The 23,571-nt window shown below is 43.0% G+C and overlaps 1 protein-coding gene across 1 annotated transcript in view; it reads left to right on the forward strand.

Moving 5' to 3' along the window:
- ZFR2 (zinc finger RNA binding protein 2) overlaps nucleotides 1-23,571 on the forward strand; it is a 324,702-nt gene that overhangs the window by 82,189 nt on the left and 218,942 nt on the right. Inside the window, exons 3-4 of the mRNA XM_073594216.1 lie at nucleotides 815-977; nucleotides 18,270-18,514. Of these exons, the coding sequence (XP_073450317.1) occupies nucleotides 815-977; nucleotides 18,270-18,514 (408 nt within the window). The remainder of the gene's footprint in view (nucleotides 1-814; nucleotides 978-18,269; nucleotides 18,515-23,571) is intronic.

Here is a 23,571-nt window from a genome sequence, read left to right on the forward strand (position 1 = left end):
ACACTGTATGTAGCTCACCCCTCAACACTGCTCTACTGCAGGCGGTATGACTAGTCCATTTATTTCTGGGAGCCTGTCCTCGGGGATACTGCTCACATTGGACCCTTTTTCTACCTGCACTGTTAACCTTCATAGTTGTGTGTACTCTGCTCATTGCTAATAGCAAGTTCTAGGAGTTTTCGGTCTATTGGTGGGTCCCCTCTTCTCCCCAGTTCGTGGTGTGCAGGCAGTGGGGAGATGATGTGCTGTAACCTTCAGCAACTGATCAGTGAGCTGTATTGATGTGCTGTAACCTCTAGCAACCAATAAGTGGTAATGATGCACAGTAACCTCTAGCAACCAATCAGTGAGAAGGAATAATGAGCAGTAACCTCTAGCAACCAATGAGTGAGCAGTAAGCATGTAACCTCTAGCCACCAATCAGTTAGCAGTAATGATGTGCAGCACCTTCTAGCAACCAATCAACAAGCAGAAATGTGCTGTAACCTAGCAACTAATCAGTGAGTCGTAATGTGTGCTGTAGCCTCTAGCATCCGGTGGTCAGTGAGCGGTAATTTATATGCTGTAGCCTCTGGCAACCATTAGCAAACGCTGCCTGATCTGCTACAGTAAACTGATTTTCAGTCTACCTGCTATTTATTGTATGTCTCAGAGCAGGGGGGAAAGCTGGGGGGCCCAAAGAAAATGTTTTCCCACGGCCCTGAGTATTAGGTAGTAGATCTTACTTTTAGTACCCATATGTTGGTTTTCTTAAATATGGAATTGTAAAATAAGTATTTCTGCACATTCTGTGATTGACATTTTATTTTTATAGGAAAGTAGTGCTTATGAAAATATGCCACCACAAGGCAACTATGATCACAGACAAAGTTATCAGGAGGTGGAACCTCAGAACCAAGAGTATGATTACTACATGGAGGAAAAAAGGGATAGCCGAAAGGGACCATGGAATATGCCCACTTGGGATGTGAAACGAGGTAGGATTTCATTCACCTTGTCTTGTGTGGTACATGATTTTCCGTTTCTAATAGCAGATACCTCAAGGTGCTATTACTTTTTAGTGTCAGTCTTGCTTTACAAAATAAGTTGCGGCATATGTATTGATCCAGTCATGCATTTTTCTCTTTACAATTAGGCATTTATTTGTTACAGTAAGTAACATATTTACAGTGTTTAGTTTTGAACTTTCCTAGAGTAAATGTGAAAATGGCAATATGTATTTTGTCTTTAGATTTGTATGTTATGTATAACACATATATATGGGCCTGTATTATGTTTTTCTGCTTGCTGCAATGTGACCCATTTTTATTAGCATAATATTGGTTTTAATGTACAGTACATGTCTAAGAAGATATACAAAGTAAAGACAAATTCTAAAACCAATGTATTTATAATGTGGTTTCTCGTTACATACGTAGTAGGCAAGGTTGAAAAAACATTGTATATCCCGGGATGTTGTGGTCGTTCAGGTGCTTATCTAATAGTTTTTTGAAATTTATTGATGCTCCCCGCTGAAACCACTGCCTGTGGAAGAGAATTACACATCCTTACCGCTCTTACAGTAAAAAATCCTCTACGCAGTTAAGTTAAACCGCTTTTCTTCTAATTTTAGTGAATGGTGAGTGTCCTATTAAATTCCCTTTCGCGGAAAAGTTTTATCCCTATAGTTGGGGTCACCAGTACGGTATTTGTACATCATATCCCCTCTCAAGCGTCTCTTCTCCAGAGAGAATAAGTTCAGTGCTCGTAACCTTTCCTCATAACTAATGTCCTCCAGTCCCTTTATTATTTTTGTTGCCCTTGTCTGTACTCTCTTCAGTTCCAGCACATCCTTCCTGAGGACTGGTGCCCAGAACTAGACGGCATATTTCAGGTGGGGCCGGACCAGAGACTTGTAGAGTGGGAGAATTATCGTTTTATCTCTGCAGTTAATCCCCTTTTTAATGCATGCCAATATTCTGTTAGCTGTGCTTGCAGCAGCTTGTAGAGCCCCCCAAGTGAGTAGATTGCATTCATATTTTTGCCACCCAAATGCATTATTTTACATTTTTCTACATTTAAACCTCATTTGCCATGTAGTTGCACACCCAATTAATTATGTTCTCTTAGAAACTTTGCTTGCAATTCAGGATAATTTTTATCTTTTTAAAGGTTGTTTAGGTTGGACCTATAGAGTGAAATATACCATAAGGGGCAGGGTTGTTGGGTTTTGGCAATAGAGGTTTTGATCCTTTCTTGGAGGTCTTCTTCCTTCTTACCTCTAGTATACTGTTGGCCAAGTCTTCATGGGATGGAGTATATTCTGATCTTTACTTAAGTGGGATCTGAACCCTTGATTCTTTTGTCTTTATTGGCGGGAACACCTCCTTATGCCACTGTTAATACTGTTACACTACCAAGTTTATTCAGTGGTCATTAAGGGCAAATGGTTCACAGAAAGATGCTAGTTGTTGAAACAACCCATAGTCAGGCTTGAGTAACAAAGAAAAGACTAATTGATGTGGGGTTAAAGAACTGTTTTGTGCCGGGTAATAACATGCTGCCATGTCATCACTTCATTACAAACAAGCACTGGAAATCATTATGTGTTTGTTGACAATTGAATGTTCAGAACTTCTGGTTTATAGCAGAGATAGAAATGTGTGTATGTGTGTGTATATATATATATATATATATATATATATATATATATATATATATTTGAATAAAGTTGTTTTAGAGGTAGAAGTAGGCCTTTGTGGGAGGAAAGTATCAGGTTAAATTGTCAGAAAACCGTGCATGTCAGAGCACAAACCAAGCCATGTAGTCCAAGGAATTGTCTGTAGACTTCCGACACAGGCTTGTATTGAGGCACAGATCTGGGGAAGGGTACAGAGGTGGTGGTCTCAGCGGGGGGCATTGATAGTTTAAAAAAACTATTAGATAAGCACCTGAACGACCACAACATACAAGGATATACAATGTAATACTGACATATAATCGCACACACAGGTTGGACTTGGACTTTTTTCAACCTCACCTACTATGTCCCCAAAAAAATGCGTTTAAAAAAATCGCTGTGCAAATACGGTGTGAAAAAAAAAACTGAAACACCCACCATTTTAATCTGTAGGGCCTTTGTTTTAAAAAATATATAATGTTTGGGGGTTCAAAGTAATATTCTTGCAAAATAAAATATATTTTTTCATGTAAACAAAAAGTGTCAGAAAGGGCTTGGTCTTCAAGTGGTTAGAAGAGTGGGTGATGTATGACATAAGCTTCTAAATGTTGTGCATAAAATGCCAGGACAGTTCAACCCCCCCCCAACCCCCCCCCCCCCCCAATGACCCCATTATGAAAAGTAGACACCCCAAGCTATTTGCTGAGAGGCATGTTGAGTCTATGGAATATTTCATATTGTGACACAAGTTGCAAAAGACAATTTTTTTTTTTTTTGTCATTTTCCCGCAACTTGTGGCAAAATATAAAATATTCCATGGACTCAACGTGCCTCTCAGCAAATAGCTTGGGGTGTCTACTTTCCAAAATGGGGTCATTTGGGGGGGTTTGTGCCACCTGGGCATTTTATGGCCTTCAAAACTGTGATAGGTAGTGAGGAGTGAAATCAAAAATTTACGCCCTTAGAAATCCTGAAGGCAGTGCTTGGTTTTCGGGGCCCCGTATGCGGCTAGGCTCCCAAAAAGTCCCACACATGTGGTATCCCCATACTCAGGAGAAGCAGCTAAATTTTTGGGGTGCAATTCCACGTATGCCCATGGCCTGTGTGAGCAATATATCATTTAGTGACAACTTTTTGTAAAAAAGGTTTTTTTTTTTTTGTCATTATTCAATCACTTGGGATAAAAAAAATTAAATATTCAATGGGCTCAACATGCCTCTCAGCATATTCCTTGGGGTGTCTACTTTCCAAAATGGGGTCATTTGTGGGGGTTTGTACTGCCCTGCCATTTCAGCACCTCAAGAAATTAGATCTTATACATAAACTAAAAGCTGTGTAAAATGTACCCTAGTTTGTAGATGCTATAACTTTTGCGCAAACCAATAAATATATACGCTTATTGACATTTTTTCCCAAAGACATGTGGCTGAATACATTTTGGCCTAAATGTATGACTAAAATTGAGTTTATTGGATTTTTTTTTATAACAAAAAGTAGAAAATATTTTTTTTCTAAATTTTTGGTCTTTTTCCGTTTATAGCGCAAAAAATATAAACTACAGAGGTGATCAAATACCATCAAAAGAAAGCTCTATTTGTGGGAAAAAAAGGACGCAAATTTAGTTTGGGTACAGAATTGCATGACCGCGCAATTAGCAGTTAAAGCGACACAGTGCCAAATTGTAAAAAGTGCTCTGGTCAGGAAGGGGGTAAAACCTTCCGGGGCTGAAGTGGTTAAAAAAAACGCCTCGGAGTGGGGCAAAGGTTCATCTTCCAACAGGACAACGACCCTAAGCACACAGCCAAGATAACAAAGGAGTGGCTACAGGACAACTATGTGAATATCCTTGAGTGGCCCAGCCAGAGCCCAGACTTGAACCCGATTGAACATCTCTGTAGAGATCTCAAAATGGCTGTGCTCCGATGCTCCCCATCCAACCTGATAGAGCTTGAGAGGTCCTGCAAAGAATGGGAGAAACTGCCCAAAAATAGGTGTGCCAAGCTTGTAGCATCATACTAAAAAAGACTTGAGCCTGTAATTGGTGCCAAAATACCTGTTAGAAGTGGCTCATTGTCGCCTGGTGGGTTGCATTGTTGCCCTATGTTAGGGTCCTCCTTTGGATCACTTGAGCTGTATATGCTATCTTCATTGGAGGGTTTTAGGAATAATTGTTATCCCCCATAGTCTGCTCCTGTGGAAGTGAAGTATCATCCAAGGAATGCGTCTACCTATAAAGGCATCTGTTAATGTGTGTAGAGAGATTGAAATGGAGGTGGTTTATCTGCCATAGATGAATTTTTGCAGTATAGTATGACTAAGAATGGATTCTGACTGATGGGGGTTGTACATGGCATTGAATTCAATTTTATTAGATGATCTTAAACTGTTACAATTATGTAATAAAATTTGGTATTTTTTTTTATTATAATCTTGTGTAAGTTGTGTCACAAAAATCCCGCCTTAGGAAAATGCATTCATGATAGATCTCCACTCAGTATTCAAAGTGATACTAAAGTCTCGTTTTTTGTTAAAAATAACAAACGTGTCTATACTTACCTGCTCTGTGCAGTGGTTTTGCACAGAGCAGCCCAGATCCTCCTTCTCAGGTCCCTCTTCGGTGCTCCTGGCCCCTCCCTCCTGTTGAGTGCCCCCACACAGCCCGAGCTGAGCTGCAGCTCCCTGTGTCCATCCAGACACTGAGCCATGGCCCAGCCCCACCCCCTTTCTGTCCTCATTGGCTCACTGACTTTGACAGCAGCGGGAGCCAGTGGTGCTTTGCTGCTGTCTCAGCCATTGAGAGAGGAGTCCCTGACAGCAGAGTCTCTCATGCTACATCGCTGGATCTAGATTACCTCAGGTAAGTATTAGGGGAGCTGAGGAGGGGCTAATGTCAACAATATACTGTATGCAGAATATTTTTTATAGAATCCATTAGATGTGGATGAGTATATTCAAGTGTAGCAATCCTTGTAGTATATAAATGTCTACAGATATTAATATAACGTCCTTTCTGCAGTAGTACATATCCAACTATTTCAAGAAATGAAACAAATGTTTAACCATTTAGGTTCTATCACAGACTAGGGCACTCCTTGTACGTTTTGGAGGTGCCTAAAATGCCTGTCCAACAGCTGCATTGCAGGAGAGCACAAGCTTTCATCCATTGACATAAAACATTCCAATATGTAGTTGTGTAAATATACCAGGGCAGGACCGTCCTAATAAATGATCAGAAATGATCACCCAGCAAGTGCTGATTAAAAAAACAGCATGTGCAGATGGGTATATACCACACAATGCAAGAGCAGTTGTTAAGACTTACAATCTGCCTATTCTAAAACATTTTAAGTCGGTGCACTAAATGTGGGAATGATGAGGCTGATGGATAATAAGCAGGACTTGCTGATTATGCTCTTCCATCTTGAATGATGTCCTTTTTTCCCAGAAATAGCTTTCCTTTAGTGGCATTTGATCACCTCTGCGTTTATTTTTTTGCGCTATAAACAAAAAGAAAAACAATTTTTTTTTTTTTTTTTTTTTTTTTTTTTTTACTTTCTGCTATAAAACATAACCAGGAAAAATATGTAAAAAATCTAATTTCTTCAACAATTTAGCCCAATTTGTATTCTGCTACATATTTTTGGTAAAAAAAAATTTCAGATTGGCGTACAGTGGAACCTCGGTTTGCGAGTAACGCGGTTAACCAGCGTTTCGCAAACCGAGCACTGTATTTCTAAAAATCCTAACTCGGTTTGCGAGTGTTGTCTCGCAAAACGAGCAGGATTCAGGCCAAAAGCGTGTGCAGTATCGCTTTTGGCCTGAGGTGGGGGCGCGCTGGAGCAGAGCCAAAAGTCGTCAATCGGCGCCGTTCGGAAATGCACGGAAAGGCCCGAGGACAGTATGGCTGACCACAGCAAACTTGAACAGAGTCTTTCCGAGGTTTGCCGAGGTCAGCCGAAGTGTCCCTCTGGCCTTTTTGGCCGTTTCCAAGGCTCTCCGGCGCCCCCTGCCTCTGGCCGCATGCGGTATTGCATCCCATTGAAGTCAATGCGGAGCAAATTATTTTCGTTTCCATTGACTTCAATGGGAAAACTCACTTTGATATGCGAGTAGATTGGATTACGAGCATACTCCTGGAAAGGATTATGCTCGTAATCCGAGGTTTCACCTGATATTGATTGGTTTGTGCAAAAGTTATTGCATCTACAAACTATGGGATAGATTTAGGGACTTTTTAGTTCGTTTTTTTTTTTTACTAGTAATTACGGTGATCAGCGATTTTTTTTTTAGCGGGACTACGACATTGTGGCGGACAAATTGGACACCAAATGACACATTTTTGGGGACCAGTGACACCAATACAGTGATCAGTGCTAAAAAAAAATGTACTGACGCTGTATAAATGACACTGGCAGGGAAGGGGTTAACAGGGGCAATCAAAGGGCTAAATGTGTTCCCTATGTGTGCTTTCTAACTGTGAGGGATGCTGACACTAGACAAAGAGAGAGATTGGTGTTCCTGATTAGTAGGATTTACAGATCTCTCTTCCTATGTGACAAAGACTCCACCTTGTTTACATAGGCAGACCGCTGTTCTGTTATTTCCCCAAACGATTGCAGGTGTCCAGTCGGAGTGAGTCGCCAGTGGCGCATGTGCGCGCCCCAGACCAGAAAGCGCGAACAACGTACAGGTACGTTGTTTTGCGCAGCTGGGCCGCCCTGCCGCAGTATGTGGCCGGTCGGGAAGTATTTAAATAAAAGTGGGGAAAGTAAGTTTCTGTGGCAGCATTATATGTGCTTTTTATTGTTTGATGGCTGCACAAACCTAGCACTGCTCTTGTAGCATAAAGTTCCAGACAAGGATAAAGACAGGTAAGCCCTTTAAGGAAATAATCTTGCAACCCCCCCACCCCCATCCTCAGCCTCTGCATCAACGCTTCATTATCCTTGTCTATGGCAGCTTTAAATATGCTTTCCATTATTTTGTCAACTAAAAAATGCAAGAGAAATCGTGCAAAACACCTCACTAAATTGAAAGTAAATAAAGAACAGTGGTATATAGACTCGGTCTGTGAAAGACGCAATGGATTGATGTGAACAAGGCCTCATGTACACTGCATGTTATAAAAACACTAGTAGCATTAGCTGTAGAAAGCTGTAGCTGTAAAATGGGTTTTGCAGTAGCGTTTTTTTTAACCACTTCAGCCCCGGAAGGTTTTACCCCCTTCCTGACCAGAGCACTTTTTACAATTTGGCACTGTGTCGCTTTAACTGCTAATTGCGCGGTCATGCAATTCTGTACCCAAACTAAATTTGCGTCCTTTTTTTCCCACAAATAGAGCTTTCTTTTGATGGTATTTGATCACCTCTGTAGTTTTTATTTTTTGCGCTAGAAACGGAAAAAGACCGAAAATTTAGAAAAAAAATATTTTCTACTTTTTGTTATAAAAAAAAAATCCAATAAACTCAATTTTAGTCATACATTTAGGCCAAAATGTATTCAGCCACATGTCTTTGGTAAAAAATGTCAATAAGCGTATATATTTATTGGTTTGCGCAAAAGTTATAGCGTCTACAAACTAGGGTACATTTTACACAGCTTTTAGTTTATGTATAAGATCTCATTTCTTGAGGTGCTAAAATGGCAGGGCAGTACAAACCCCCCCAAATGACCCCATTTTGGAAAGTAGACACCCCAAGGAATATGCTGAGAGGCATGTTGAGCCCATTGAATATTTAATTTTTTTTGTCCCAAGTGATTGAAAAAAAACCCCTTTTTTACAATAAGTTGTCACTAAATGATATATTGCTCACACAGGCCATGGGCATATGTGGAATTGCACCCCAAAAATTTTGCTGCTTCTCCTGAGTATGGGGATACCACATGTGTGGGACTTTTTGGGAGCCTAGCCGCGTACGGGGCCCCGAAAACCAAGCACTGCCTTCAGGATTTCTAAGGGCGTAAATTTTTGATTTCACTCCTCACTACCTATCACAGTTTTGAAGGCCATAAAATGCCCAGATGGCACAAACCCCCCTAAATGACCCCATTTTGGAAAGTAGACACCCCAAGCTATTTGCTGAGAGGCATGTTGAGTCCATGGAATATTTTATATTTTGCCACAAGTTGCGGGAAAATGACAAAAAAAAAAAAAATTGTCTTTTTCCCGCAACTTGTGTCACAATATAAAATATTCCATGGACTCAACATGCCTCTCAGCAAATAGCTTGGGGTGTCTACTTTTCATAATAGGGTCATTTGGGGGGGGGGGGTTGAAGTGTCCTGGCATTTTATGCACAACATTTAGAAGCTTATGTCATACATCGCCCGCTCTTCTAACCACTTGAAGACTAAGCCCTTTCTGACACTCTTTGTTTACATGAAAAAAAATTTTTTTTTTGCAAGAATATTACTTTGAACCCCCAAACATTATATATTTTTTTAAAACAAAGGCCCTACAGATTAAAATGGTGGGTGTTTCAGTTTTTTTTTTTTCACACCGTATTTGCGCAGCGATTTTTTTAAACACATTTTTTGGGGAAAAAACACACTTTTTAAAATTTTAATGCACTAAAACACACTATATTGCCCAAATGTTTGATGAAATAAAGATGATCTTTTGCCGAGTACATGGATACCAAACACGACATGCTTTAAAATTGCGCACAAACGTGCAGTGGCGACAAGCTACATACATTTTTAAAAGCCTTTACAGGTTACCACTTTAGATTTACAGAGGAGGTCTACTGCTAAAATTACTGCCCTCGATCTGACCTTCACGGTGATACCTCATGTGAATGGTGCAATTGCTGTTTACATTTGACGCCAGACCTTTTTTATCTTATTTTTAAACTGTTCCTTTCATTTTTTTTTTTTTTTTTTTTTTATTCATTTTTTTGTTATGTCAGGGAATGTAAATATCCCCTATGATAGCAATAGGTAGTGACAGGTACTCTTTTTTGAAAAATTGGGGTCTATTAGACCCTAGATCTCTCCTCTGCCCTCAGAGCATCTGACCACACCAAGATCGGTGTGATAAAATGCTTTCCCAATTTCCCAATGGCGCTGTTTACATCCGGCGAAATCTAAGTCACGAAATGCTCATAGCTTCCGGTTTCTTAGGCCATAGAGATGATTGGAGCCATTCTGGTTTCTGATCAGCTCTATGGTCAGCTGGCCGAATCACCGGCTGCATTCTCAGGTTCCCTGTTGTGACAGGAGAGCCAGAGAAAACCATGGAAGACGGTGGGAGGGGGGGACATTCCCTCCCACTGCTTGTAAAAGCAGTCTAGAGGCTAATTAGCCGCTAGGATTGCTTTTATATGAAAGCCGACTGCTGGCTGAAAAGAATGATACCAAGATGATACCTAAACCTGCAGGCATCATTCTGGTATAACCACTCAAAGTCTACAACATACCAGTATGTTGCTGGTCCTTGTTGGGTATATATTGTCATCTTTTTTTTTTTTTTTTTTTTATGCAGCCTGTGGGCTGAACGAAAAAAATAAATTGATCGGTGGGTATACCCACCATTAGAATACCTTCCTTCATCCACCCACTTCTAATGATGGGCATACATGCACCGTTTATTTTTGCCGAAGCATGGGGGCATCCGCCCCAAAAGTTAGGAGCAAATCGCTCCTCTACCCCCTGCTGCCCCCATGCTTCGGCATATATGCTCTTTTTTTTTTAACTGTGGTGGTGAAATCACCTCCTACAGCGCTGGAGTCACGGCTTTATGTATCGTGGGAGCAAATGCTGTTGCTGTCAAGATAAATAAATCTGTGCTGCAGCTGAATGGCGTACCTGAAAACAAAAAATTGGTTAACAATAAAACACAGTAAACAGTAAAGTATAAAAAATTGCATACCTGAAAAGCAAACATGAAAACAGAATAACAATAAAACATTACAGAATAGAATACAGTAAAAAAGAGCAGAACATCCTGACCAGATGGTACTACACGCCTCAAAAGCTACATACTTACTTTCCTAATACTACAGACAGATGTTGGAGATGTCAGACAGACACTGGGACACTCCTCCATATCTTCTGGTCTTGCCCTCTGCTTCAGCATTTCTGGACAACGGTCCGGACGATTATCCAAAAATTTACAGATCACATAGTAAGCGATGACCCAGCCTCCATCCTGCTCCATGCCACCACAATGCCCGCACGGAGCTACAAAAAGTCCATAATAAGACACTTACTAAACGCGGCTAAACATTGCATTCCACTGATGTGGAAGAAGCGCTCGCCACCGACCGTTGGGTTGTGGCTTCGCAGAGTGGAGGAGATCAGGAGATTGGAGGACTTAGTCCTGACGGCACATAACAAACAGGAACAACATTCTAAGGCATGGAGGCTCTGGATGATGTTTATATTCTCTGATGAAGGGATGACACTGCTTGCCACATGAATGATGAAAGCCCATAAGTCAGAGGATGACGTGCCCTATCGCCCGGGTCAAAATTCCCCCCCCCCCTTCCCCTACTACTCCTCCTCAATTTTCCTTTTTCTTTTCTTTCTCTCTGACTCTCCTTCTCCCCCCTTTTTCTTTTACCTTACTGGAATCTTTACAGATTCTTTTGTTAATCACCAGGCTTTTAGCTCACCTTATCTTTTCCTCACTCTCTTTTTTTTACGGTTATATACATTCCTCATTTAGGGAAGGGGCAGTAAATTTAGACTCACTAGTACGAAGACATGGTGAGACTCACTGTCCAGTACACCGTTTTATGTTGTAGATGAAAATATGGAAGATGACCGTACCACTGCGATTATGGCTGGTACAGATGTTATGATTATTATCATTGCATGACACTACCTGTGAACACCAGTTGTTAAGGCCGACATTACATTGTACAATAGGCTGTCTCCATCCTTTTATTCATTTTTGTCATGTTTTGCTTTGTTATCTTGGCTCTTATTCTTTGTACTTTTTTCTTTTTGGAAAACAATAAATAAATTTATATTTGAAAAAAAAAAAGAGCAGAACAATAGAGAGATAGAGAGAGAACAATAAAACAACTATTTTTGTTTTTTTTATTTTATATATTTTTTTGTTTTTACTTTTTTTTTTTTTTTTTTTAACTGTTTTTTTTTTTGTAACTGTAACCGGTTCCAGGTTCGGGTCTCTCAAAATGCGATGGCATCTTGGCAGACCCTGTGAAAGTGTGCCTAGTCTGTGCAATGCTGTACCCTACAATAATACTCAACTAGTGTATGGTAGCCAGGATTGCCAGGACAAGAGGGACAATAATAACGGGTGTCACGCCTTTATCCGCGCTTGCTGCAGACACATCTTTTTTGGGGGGTTCGTTCGGTAGGGGTACTCGGGAGGACATAAAGAAAATGCCTCTCATGCAGCCAGCTTACTGCATTTGGTTGGGGATGGTGAGGGGGAGCACCGTCTGGAAACAGAAGGGCTCTGACGATCTCTTCCTGGAATTTAAGGAAGGATCCAGTCAGTCCTGAAGCTCTGTGTAGCACATGAGCGTTCAGCAAAGCCAATTGAAATAAATAAACAGACACTTTCTTGTATCAGCGTCTGGCCTTACGGGCAACTAGGTACGGCGCCAACAACTGGTCGTTGAGGTCCACCCCTCCCATATTAAGGTTATATTCATGGACACAGAGGGGTTTCTCCACAACTACAGTCACTGTAGGAATTTGGACCGTTGTGTCAGCATGAAGGGAGGTAAGAACGAAAGCATTCTTATTATCCCTCCACTTCATAGCGAGCAAGTTATTACACTTCAAGCAGGCTCTCTCCCCCAGCCTAAGACGGGAATCTACAAGCCGCTGGGGAAAGCCCCGGCAATTAGATCGCACGGTGCCACATGCTCCAATCTGATGATCAAACAAGTGACTAAAATGCGTCACGTTCGTGTAATAATTGTCCACGTACAAGTGGTACCCCTTTCCGAATAAGGGTGACACCAAGTCCCACACAATCTTGCCAGCACTTCCTATGTAGTCAGGGCAGTTTGTCGGCTCTACGTGACTATCATTGTCTTTGTAAACCATAAAACTACATGTATAGCCTGTGGCCCTGTCACAGAGCTTATACATCTTGACCCCGGATCTGGCACGCTTGCTGGGAAGGTACTGTTTGAATGAATGACAAGCGGCCAGAAAACTTAATCAGGGACTTATCAACGCAGACAACTTGATGGGGAGTAAACAAGTCTGCAAAACGTTGGTTGAAGTGGTTTTCCAGTGACACACATGGGGCAGCCAGGCCCCCTTTAAAGGGCCTCAAACTGTGGCTTCTCCTATGGGGTCTCAGAGGTCAGCTTTATTTGTGAGGCTTTAAAGGGCCCCTCTCCTTTTGCGGGGCCTCAGATCGTGGCCCCCTTTTGTGGGGCCTCAGACCATGGCCTCTCTAGTAGGGCCTCAGACGTCGGCCTTGTTTACGAGGCTTTTATACAGTGGCCACCTTTTGCGGGGCCCCTTCCGGCGGCCTTTTTTTTTGCGGGGCCTCATCCGGCGACACCCCCCTTATGCAATTCTTTATATGATGGCCCCCTTTACGAGGCCTCATCTGGCGGCTTCCCTTGCGGGGTGTTTTCTGGTGGGCCCCCTCGCAGGGTTTTAGCTGCCACATTGGGCAGATCTTCCTCCGAGCACGCACCCATGCCTTGGCGTGTAGGTTGGCCCCCAGCTTGGTTTACCAGGTGGCACATCACTGTTGGTTCACGGTTCCTAGGATTCGCACTTCCTGTAGGGCTTCAGAGGGTTCTGGAACCTCAAGAGGTCTGCCCTGACAAGGAGACTGGAGTCTCTGAGCCTGGTGCTCAACTCTGAGCAGGCCAGCTTGTTTCTCCTGGTGGAAAAACTTCAGACTGTGGTCCAACTAGTTTTTGTCGTGCGAACAACCTCCCCCTTGGTGGTCATGCATTTGGACTCTGGGTCCCGTGGTAGCCACCTGTCCAGGTGATCGTGCGTGCACAGTTCCATAGGAGAGGAACGATCAGCGTGGGCCTTCCCCTTTATGGAGGATCCGGTCCCATGTCCGGCAAGCCAGAGTGTATTTGCTTCCCTTCCTCTGGACGGTCATTACTATGGATTGAGGGAGAGCTTTTTGGTTTGAGACCAAAATGAGGCTGTTAGACTCTGGAGGAGGATTGCCTACCCATCAGTGTCCTGGGGCTGCGAGCGTTCAGGTTGCCTCGGGTGCATTGGATTACCCTTCTCCATGAGCTCCCCGTCTGGGTCCAATTGGACACTACCACCACTGTGGCCACTGTCTTCCACCAGGAAGTGCATTGTGGCAGCAGCACTGGAGGCTTCCCTTTGTGTTGGGCAGCACAGCACATCCTGGTTCTCACCACCGTGCACGTTCCTGGCATGGGAAGTGAGTTCTGCACCCAGGCTGTTTTTCGGCAGATCTGCCTATGGTGGGAAATCCCGGGAGTGGATCTTCTAACACTCTGTCTCACGAGGAGGTGCCATAGATGTGGCGAGAGTGCGGGTTCCCCTACCGGATGCAACGATTGCGCTGGTGCCATTGTGGGACCAGTATCTTCTCTTTCCACATTTCCTTCTCTCATGCCGCTCCCTCGTCTGCTGTATGGTTTCATGGGACAGTGACTGACTGTAGAGATTCTGGTCCTTCTGGTGACTCCAGACTGATCTGTGGTATGTTGACCTGGTGCGGCTGATCTTGGATGCTCCCTGGCGGTTGCCTATTGGGAAGGACCACCTTCCCAGGGTCTGGTCTACCACCCTGGATTACCTTCTCTGGCTGGAGACATCACTAGTGTATGCCAGCTGCGTTGGACAGGGAGTTGTCAGGTTGGTGCTCTCCACATTCTTGAGGGCTTGTTTACCTACGCTTCAGGAGATTTGTATTTGCACTGAGGCAGCTTTGATTGCTGGGTGCTAGGATCTGGATGTCCGTTCATGTTCCTTTTTGATGGCTTGGGAGTTGACCCTTTTTTCAAAGGGGAATTGCACAAAATTGCTTTCAGTACCATTATGGGTCAAGTTTCTGCCCTTGCGGTTTCTTTCAGTGTCTCTTGGCCACACACTTTCTGTTTCACGCCTTTGTTCTAGGGGGTCGTCGTTTGATACCCCCGTGCACTCCCTGTTACCCACATGGGGCCTAAATTTGGTTCTTTGGGTTCTCCAGAAGCCCTCCTGTGGAGCGTATTCAGAAAATTCACCTGCGTAGTCAAAAAAATTGCCCTTTTGGTCACCATTCTTTCTGTGAGGCGGGTGTCTGAGCTGGCAGTCTTGTGTTTGTCTCCCTGTTTGGTTTTACACAAGGATAAGGTGATTCCTTATTTATGCCCTCCTTTTTGCGTAGGTGGTGTCAGTTGCTCACCTGAGGACATTGTCCTGCCTTCCTAGTGTCCACGACCTATGCATCCTAAGGATGCATGCCTTGGATGGATGTGGTCGGTGTGGTTCATGTGTCCTTGTCAACTGCGACCTCCTGCTGGTTGGTCAGATGTCTTTATGTCCACGGTCAGCTCCAGGAAAGGCCTGGGGCCTCCTCTGCTATGTTTTCCAGTGCAATCTGTTGGACGCTTGCTCAGGTGTGCACTCTTAAGGGGCAGGCTAGGTGTTTAGGTGGTTGGCATGTTTGCCTGGTTGCTCCAGTTGCTTTTTGGTTTGCCCACCCCTCGTTGAGGCACTGCTTTGGGACATCTCTATGGTCAAGATTCAACAGAGCTGTGTCTGGGAAGGATCGGAAGAGAGAACTGGCTTTTTTGTTACCGTAACATCCCTGTGTGTTCATTGACTGAAACAGCACCCACCCCTCTATTGTAATTTTTACTTCTGACTCTGCTTTGTTACATACTAGATGCCTATAGCAGAGAGGGGGTTTTATGCCAGAAGGGACTTCCTATAGGTGGTACCAAGTTCTTTACTGCCTAGTGTCCTCCTCCTGTAGGTGGCGATTATAACCCTATGGTCAAGATTCAACAGAGCTGTGTGCGTGAATGAAATCAGAGAAAGGGATTTTATGGCGAGTAACAAAAAATCCTGTTTTTCTTCCTATATATCGACTACCATATAAAGGAAGAGATCCATTAAGGAATAAAGTCCTTAAGGGGATTATTGCTTTCAGAAAGATGTTTCCAGCTGAAAGTGAGATGTCATTTATAGACCTTTTTTATAATTTTGAAGGTCCATCCTATAAGGCGAGAGTGTGTCCATTAGAAAGGGGTGTTGATTGCACTGAACACTTTGCTTTACATGATGGCGTAAGTTTTTGTTGACTATTCTTTGATCTCACACCATATAGGACTGTGGGTCTTTTTATCAGAATGTTTTCTGATGAGCACTATTTATAAGGATATAGCACGTTGGTGATTGCATGTAATAGATTTTTTTTTTGTATGTGTAGCACCCTCAAGTGTGTGCTAGATGTCTTGAGTAGAATAGGCAAACCATACCCTGATTCTATTGTACATTTTGAGAGTCTGTAAATAGGTCAGTGTTATTAGAGCTCAGGGCTGGATGACTCATCGTGGCAGCCTTTTGGTGCCCCCCCCCCCCCCCCCCGGTGTCTGGAAGGTTGGTTGGAGAGCCTTCAAGAATTAGAGGGCGGGGGTTAGGAGTTGCTGCCATGCATATTTGAGGCCTCAGCCAATCCCCAGTAGTGGGCCGGCAGGGGTCTGAGTTCACCTCATAAATAGACATGGGCCATGCCAGCAGGACAGTTGGGTGGAAGATGGAGATGCAGTGTTGAGGAGGCTGTCGGTAGCCCTGAGGGGTACTTTCTAGTCGGGGGGGGGGTGTGTGTATGTGACCTGCCTTGGGCCCGGGCTTTGGTGCTGGAGAGCCAGGCTTGGGTGCTGGAGAGATGTTGCCAAAGACACAAGGGAGGAGTCTTTCCCGGAGGCACGGGAGCAAGGAGAGGACAGAGTGAGTAGCTCAACACTGGTGGGGACCAACAAAGAAGGGGGAAACTGCCACATATAGCCTGTCTTCCTTGAAGACTGTGGTGGGCTTAAGTCTTCAGTCCTTTCCGTGAGAGATCTCCTAAGAGACAGCCAGGTGGGCTGGTGAAGAGTCAGTTGGGTGGACTGTTGTGAAGAGGTAGCCAGGAGGGCTGGTGAAAGAGGCAGCTGTAGCCAGGTGGGCTGGCAGGGCCTGAAGAGGTGGTACTGGTATCGGTGACCACAAAAGAAACAGAAGGTGAAAGTTACATGCTGTGTCACTCCACGTGTGCTACTGTTAAGGGACTGTGGAGTTTCTGCCTGTAATGGGCTGCTATTGAACTGACAAGGAGACTGTCAAATACCCCCCGGAGTGTATCATCAGAGGCTGAGCAAGAGAGAGGCCAAGAGCGTGCAGGAGGAAAGTGAAGAAGAGACTCTATATTGCTGTATATAAGAAGTTGTCCCTGATGTTTGTTGAAGTCAAGTGGGCATCCTATAACTTCCCATCCCTATCCAAGTTAACTCCCTAATAAAAAACAATAACAAAGCTATGGACTGGTTTTCTGACTGTGCCTGTGAAGATTTGGTGTGCCTGGCTGTACAGGAGTGGGGATCCCTTTCATCTGTAGCTCCTATGTAGGGTGTGCTACATATGTTTTTGGACATTTTGGGCCTACATTTATGAAGAAAGATTAGTTTGCAAAATTCTATAACAGAAACAATTTTTTTTTTTTTTTTTTTTAATTGTCCGTATTTTTTCGCTTGTATAGCAAAAAATATAAAAGATCCAGCGGTGGGTAAATGCCCAAAAGAAATCTCTATCTGTCTCAAAAAATATAATTTGGGTTACAGTGCTGCATAACTGGGTAATTGTTATTCAAAGTATGACCGCCATGAAATCTGAAAATTGGCCTGGGCAAGGAAGGGGGTGAAAGTGTCCAGACTTGAGGTGGTTAAATAAAGTATTGTATTGACTGTTGCAGAATGTTGTTTAATTGTGCCCCTGTCCCTCAAAGGGTTATTGTATTTGTTATGCAAACTAGCTTTTTGCTGTTCCTGTTCTGCATCAAATTTCCAGATCGTCATAGACCTCAGATGCAGATCATGCATACTTTCACGGTCCCCTGCTTGCATGTTTAGCACTCTCTAGGTTAATGCCTGTATCATGCATTTGAAGCTTGAGTACAGACCATAGGGTCATTAAGACAATGTGAAGATTTGATGCAAAGGAATGCCAGAGACAAAATAAGCAGTTAAAATGTGCAGATATGTTGCCAATGCAATTTATCCAATTTTTTTAAGGCTTGCCATAGAGGGTACATTTTGCAAACTATTGTAAAACAAAGTGATGTCCACTAAAATCTAAATGTAATTCACAATTATTAAAAATGTAATCCTGTTGATCTGATCACCCTTTGACGGCAAGTTTTTTTTTTTTAGAGAAATTTTGTCAGCAAAACATTGTTTTAGAATTCATGGTAAATAAATTCTAAAATTGTGCTGCTGTTGAAGGGGAAAATGCTCATAGCAACCCAAGTGGCACAAGTCCTAATAAAATTACTGTAAAGTAAGATGCTGTGTTAATTCCCACTACAATGTTACTCTGCCGTTTTTAGAACGTACATTGAACTTTTGCTGAACCACCTATCCATGGCCAGTCTTCTAGGTCTTTAAAACTCTTTAGTTGTCACATTTCAGTTGTTTTTCTTCAGCTTCCAGTTACTCTTCTTGTGAACCTGCTGCATATCCAGAGGCCTCGTCCAGTTACCATCATCAGCAGCCTAATCGATTTGGACATGGATCTTGGGGCAGCAAAGATGCCAGAGCGAATGAAAATGGTACTAAATATGCCAGAAATGCTCCCTATGTGAACAAAGACATGAAGTTCAAGGGGCAGCCGAAACCACAACAGCTGCATTATTGTGACATCTGCAAAATAAGCTGTGCAGGATATCAGGTATTAGAGAATGAGGGGATTGCATGAGTGAGAGAGCTATACGGGTTATTATTATTATTATTATATTATTATATTATAATTTTTTTTAAAGACACAACTTTTTTCTTACATTTTGGATAGAGTAAAGGAGGATTATAACCCCTATCAGTTTGTTCGCAATCTGTGCCCCATTGGGAAGTTTTTCTTTCATTTTCTGTCCCATAGCCAGCACAGGCAGTGAGGGAATCCCAGGGTGTCACCAGAACTAGTTTCCCTATTGGAAGATTTCCCCTCAACTGCTGTTCTGGTGTCAACCCAAAATTTGGGATTTTCTTTTACTTTCACTGATGATGTTAAACTGCAAATAGAGAGGGTAAATCTCTCTAATGGGGGTACAAACAGTAATAAAAACTGACAGGTGTTATAATTCCTCTCCACTCGCTCCAGAACTTAGTTATACTTTAACCGGTTGCGGACCAGCCGCCGCAGTTTTACTGTGGAAGGTTGGCTCCGCTGCGCGAAATCACGTTATTGCATGTGATCTTGTGAGGTACGGATAACAGACGTGCGTGCGCCCGCCACGAGCTCTGTGAGTCCAACCATGGATCCCGCGGATTTGATTTGATCATCTCAAGGAGAGGAAGAATGGGGAAATGCTTGTTTACATCAGTAAGCAGTGGCAGGACACTGATCACAGCTCCCTGTAATTGGGAGTGGTGATCAGTGTCGTGTCACACATAACCCATCCCCCCACAGTTAGAATCACTCCCTAGGACACACTTGACCCCTACAGCGACACTTAGTGGTTAACCCCTTCACTGCCAGTCACATTTACACAGTAATCAATGCATTTTTAATTGCACTGATCGCTGTATAAATGTGAATGGTCCCAAAATTGCCCCAAAAGTGTCCGATCTGTCCGCCATAATGACACAGTCACGATAAATGCTGATCGCTGCCATTACTAGTGAAAAAAAAAATATTAATATAAATGCCATAAAACTATCCCCTATTTTGTAGACGCTATAACTTTTGCGCAAACCAATCAATAAACGCTTATTGTGATTTTTTTTTTTTTTTTACCAAAAATATGTAGAAGAATACGTATCGGCCTAAACTGAGGAAAACGTTTTTTATATATTTTTTGGGGGATATTTATTATAGCAAAAAGTAAAAAATATTGCTTTTTTTTCAAAATTGACGCTCTTTTTTTTGACTATAGCGCAAAAAATAAAAACCGCAGAGGTGATCAAATACCACCAAAAGAAAGCTCTATTTGTGGGGAAAAAAGGACGTCAATTTTGTTTGGGTACAATGTCGCACAACCACGCAATTGTCAGTTAAAACGACGCAGTGCCGAATCGCAAAAAACGCTCTGGTCAGGAAGGGGGTAAATTCTTCCAGGGCTGAAGCGGTTAATGGCTAAATTACCTTCTGAATAGAAATTAAAAATAATACATATGTTCTGGAGTTGTCCGGTTCTAAAACCCTTCTGGGTTAGGGTTCGTGACCTTGTATTCAAACTCACTGACCTTCAACTGGGAGACGACCCAGCAGTTTATCTGCTTCATTTAACTCCCATGTCCTCCAAACGTTATAAAAGGTCACTGACAATTCAGTAACTTAATGCTGCCAAGGCCTGCATCCCACTTTACTGGAAGCAACCTATAGCTCCTCCGCTTAGACAAAATTGAGGAAACTTACAGAATGGAAGATATCCTCCCTCTGCTGATCAGAGAGGAGAAATTTCTCAAAACATGGTTCTACTGGACCAACTTTTATTTATTTTTTTATCTAGTTATATGGCAGACCTGGCCACCTGAACCTAGCCTCTGCTCTTGGAGCCTTGACATGTACCTTCTGAGGGGTTACCTCCCATGTCCTCTGGGAGCTTTCCCCCCCAGGATCACTGTTTTATGCCGCTGGAGTTGGGCTTCTGATTGCACACCTCCCAACCCCCCTCCCCCCCCCCACCCCCCACTCTTTCCTTTTTTTTTCCTTAACAATACTCTGAAGTCCCGGAGTTATAATTCTAAGTGGAAGGTAAATCCTGACGGTGGATGAGGGGACTGTGGAAGGGAACCCTCTTGCCGTAAATGGATCTATTCTGGTCCATTTCCCTGAACCTCTCTGCTGTGTTCCAGTGTAACCATGATTTTTTGTTGTGCCTTTTCTTCAATACCATTTGGACAAGGAGTTTCCCCTGCAGACGGGCTGATTTTCCCTGTTTGTATTCCTGTACTGTATTTTGTATTTGGCCCAAAAACTTTAAATAATACGAATAATAATTAAAAATACAATTGACTATGCAGCCAGGAGGCTTCAGTAGGTTACTGTTTGCTTGGTTTAAATGCCATGAGTGGCACTCCCATTATAGGCGATCATTCTTGTCCTGCCTAAAAGCTATGATTACTTTTTTTTCTCAGCTGAACAGTTTTCTTAAACTACTGGGACCTACATGTCGTCATGTTCTTGATCTTCGCTTAATCTTGAAGATGTTATTGAAATGCTGCCCTCTTGAACCTTATTCACATATCCTTGATGTATTTAAAGCGGAGTTTGAGTCTCCTGTGGGAAAAAAAAAAGTTCAGCAGCTACAAAAACTGTAGCTGCTGACTTAAAAAAACAGCTACTCATCTGTCCCACGATCCAGCGGTATGCTCAACCCAGTTGGTCTCACCCGCTTTCTTCTTTCCTCTGCACCAGCATCTTCACTATGGGCACCCGGCTGTGACAGCTTGTAACTTTACAGCCGGGTGCCCCACTGCACATGTGCGAGCAGCACTGCACTTCTTGAATGGTGGATGCATTTTTCTAGGACCTGTCATGTGTCCCAGAAGACTGCGGGGGTGGGGGGTGGAGGGAAGAGAACTTACATTCCGATCACCTTGTCCAGTGATGGCGAACCTTGGCACTCCAGATGTTTTGGAACTACATTTCCCATGATGCTCAGGGAAATGTAGTTCCAAAACATCTGGGGTGCCAAGGTTCGCCATCACTGACCTAGGCAGACAGAGCGAAAGTTGGGAGTGGGTACCTGCCAAAATTGGGTACCCACTACCCCCCGCTACTCAAAAGTGCCAATTGTTCAAGGGGAGCGGGGAACGAGTCTTTAAAGCGGAACTTCCCCTTTTGGGTAGAGCTTCGCTTTAAAAAAGGTTTCAACCATGTTTCCCCTTTCCTTCTTTCTCCAGGCCAGGGGGTGGCAATGCATTTTTTCAATGGAGACAAAAAGAAGTTGAGATAAAATGAACTAAAGGTGGGCCAATATCCCAATAATGTAGGAAAAAAGCAAGGTTCCCCCTTGCGGGACTTTAAAGACCCTGGTCGTTGTATAACAACGCCAAGTAATACAAAATGCAGGAAAGTTATAGAAAAATAGATACATTTATTATAACAAATGGTAAAAACATAATTGACATGTAACAAGCAAAAGAAAGGAGTATCTGTATGCATTAGAAGACAGCAACACAATGGCGTTGCTGACTTCTAACGCATACAGCCATTCCTTTCTTTTGCTTGTTACATGTCAATTATGTTTTTACATTTTGTTATAATAAATGTATCTTTTTTCTATAACTTTCCTACATTTTGTATTACTTGGCGTTGTTGCCTTGCTTTATTTATTCATTTTTCCAATGGGCCACATAACAAACTTGGACTGTTGTAGAGGGCCAAAACTCTGCTCAGTATAAGTTTGGACCTGGGAATGTCGGTAGGTATGTAAAAATATAGAACACAAACACCTGGCACTAAGAATAATAGGTACAGTGGGGACGGAAAGTATTCAGACCCCCTTAAATTTTTCACTCTTTGTTATATTGCAGCCATTTGCTAAAATCATTTAAGTTCATTTTTTTTCCTCATTAATGTACACACAGCACCCCATATTGACAGAAAAACACAGAATTGTTGACATTTTTGCAGATTTATTAAAAAAGAAAAACTGTAAGATCACATAGTCCTAAGTATTCAGACCCTTTGCTCAGTATTTAGTAGAAGCACCCTTTTGATCTAATACAGCCATGAGTCTTTTTGGGAAAGATGCAAAACGTTTTTCACACCTGGATTTAGGGATCCTCTGCCATTCCTCCTTTCAGATCCTCTCCAGTTCTGTCAGGTTGGATGGTAAACGTTGGTGGAAGGCCATTTTTAGGTCTCTCCAGAGATGCTCAATTGGGTTTAAGTCAGGGCTCTGGCTGGGCCATTCAAGGATAGTCAGAGTTGTTGTGAAGCCACTCCTACGTTATTTTAGCTGTGTGCTTAGGGTCATTGTCTTGTTGGAAGGTAAACCTTCGGCCCAGTCTGAGGTCCTGAGCACTCTGGGGAAGGTTTTCTTCCAGGATATCCCTGTACTTGGCCGCATTCATCTTTCCCTCGATTGCAATCAGTTGTCCTGTCCCTGCAGCTGAAAAACACCCCCACAGCATGATGCTGCCACCACCATGCTTCACTGTTGGCACTGTATTGGACAGGTGATGAGCAGTGCCTGGTTTTCTCCACACATACCGCTTAGAATTAAGGCCAAAAGGTCTATCTTGGTCTCATCAGACCAGAGAATCTTATTTCTCATCATCTTGGAGTCCTTCAGGTGTTTTTTTTTAGCAAACTCCATGCGGGCTTTCATGTGTCTTGCACTGAGGAGAGGCTTCCGTCGGGCCACTCTGCCATAAAGCCCAGACTGGTGGAGGGCTGCAGTGATGTTTGACTTTCTACAACTTTCTCCCATCTCCCAACTGCATCTCTGGAGCTCAGCCACAGTGTTCTTTGGGTTCTTCTTTACCTCTCTCACCAAGGCTCTTCTCCCCCGATATCTCAGTTTGGCCGGACGGCCAGCTCTAGGAAGGGTTCTGGTCATCCCAAACGTCTTCCATTTAAGGATTATGGAGGCCACTGTGCTCTTAGGAACCTTAAGTGCAGCAGAAATGTTATTGCAACCTTGGCCAGATCTGTGCCTTGCCACAGTTCTGTCTCTGAGCTCTTCAGGCAGTTCCTTTGACCTCATGATTCTCATTTGCTCTGACATGCACTGTGAGCTGTATGGTCTTATATAGACAGGTGTGTGGCTTTCCTAATCA

Source organism: Aquarana catesbeiana, linkage group LG01 (assembly GCF_042186555.1).
Source record: "Aquarana catesbeiana isolate 2022-GZ linkage group LG01, ASM4218655v1, whole genome shotgun sequence".
Taxonomy (NCBI): Eukaryota; Metazoa; Chordata; class Amphibia; order Anura; family Ranidae; genus Aquarana; species Aquarana catesbeiana.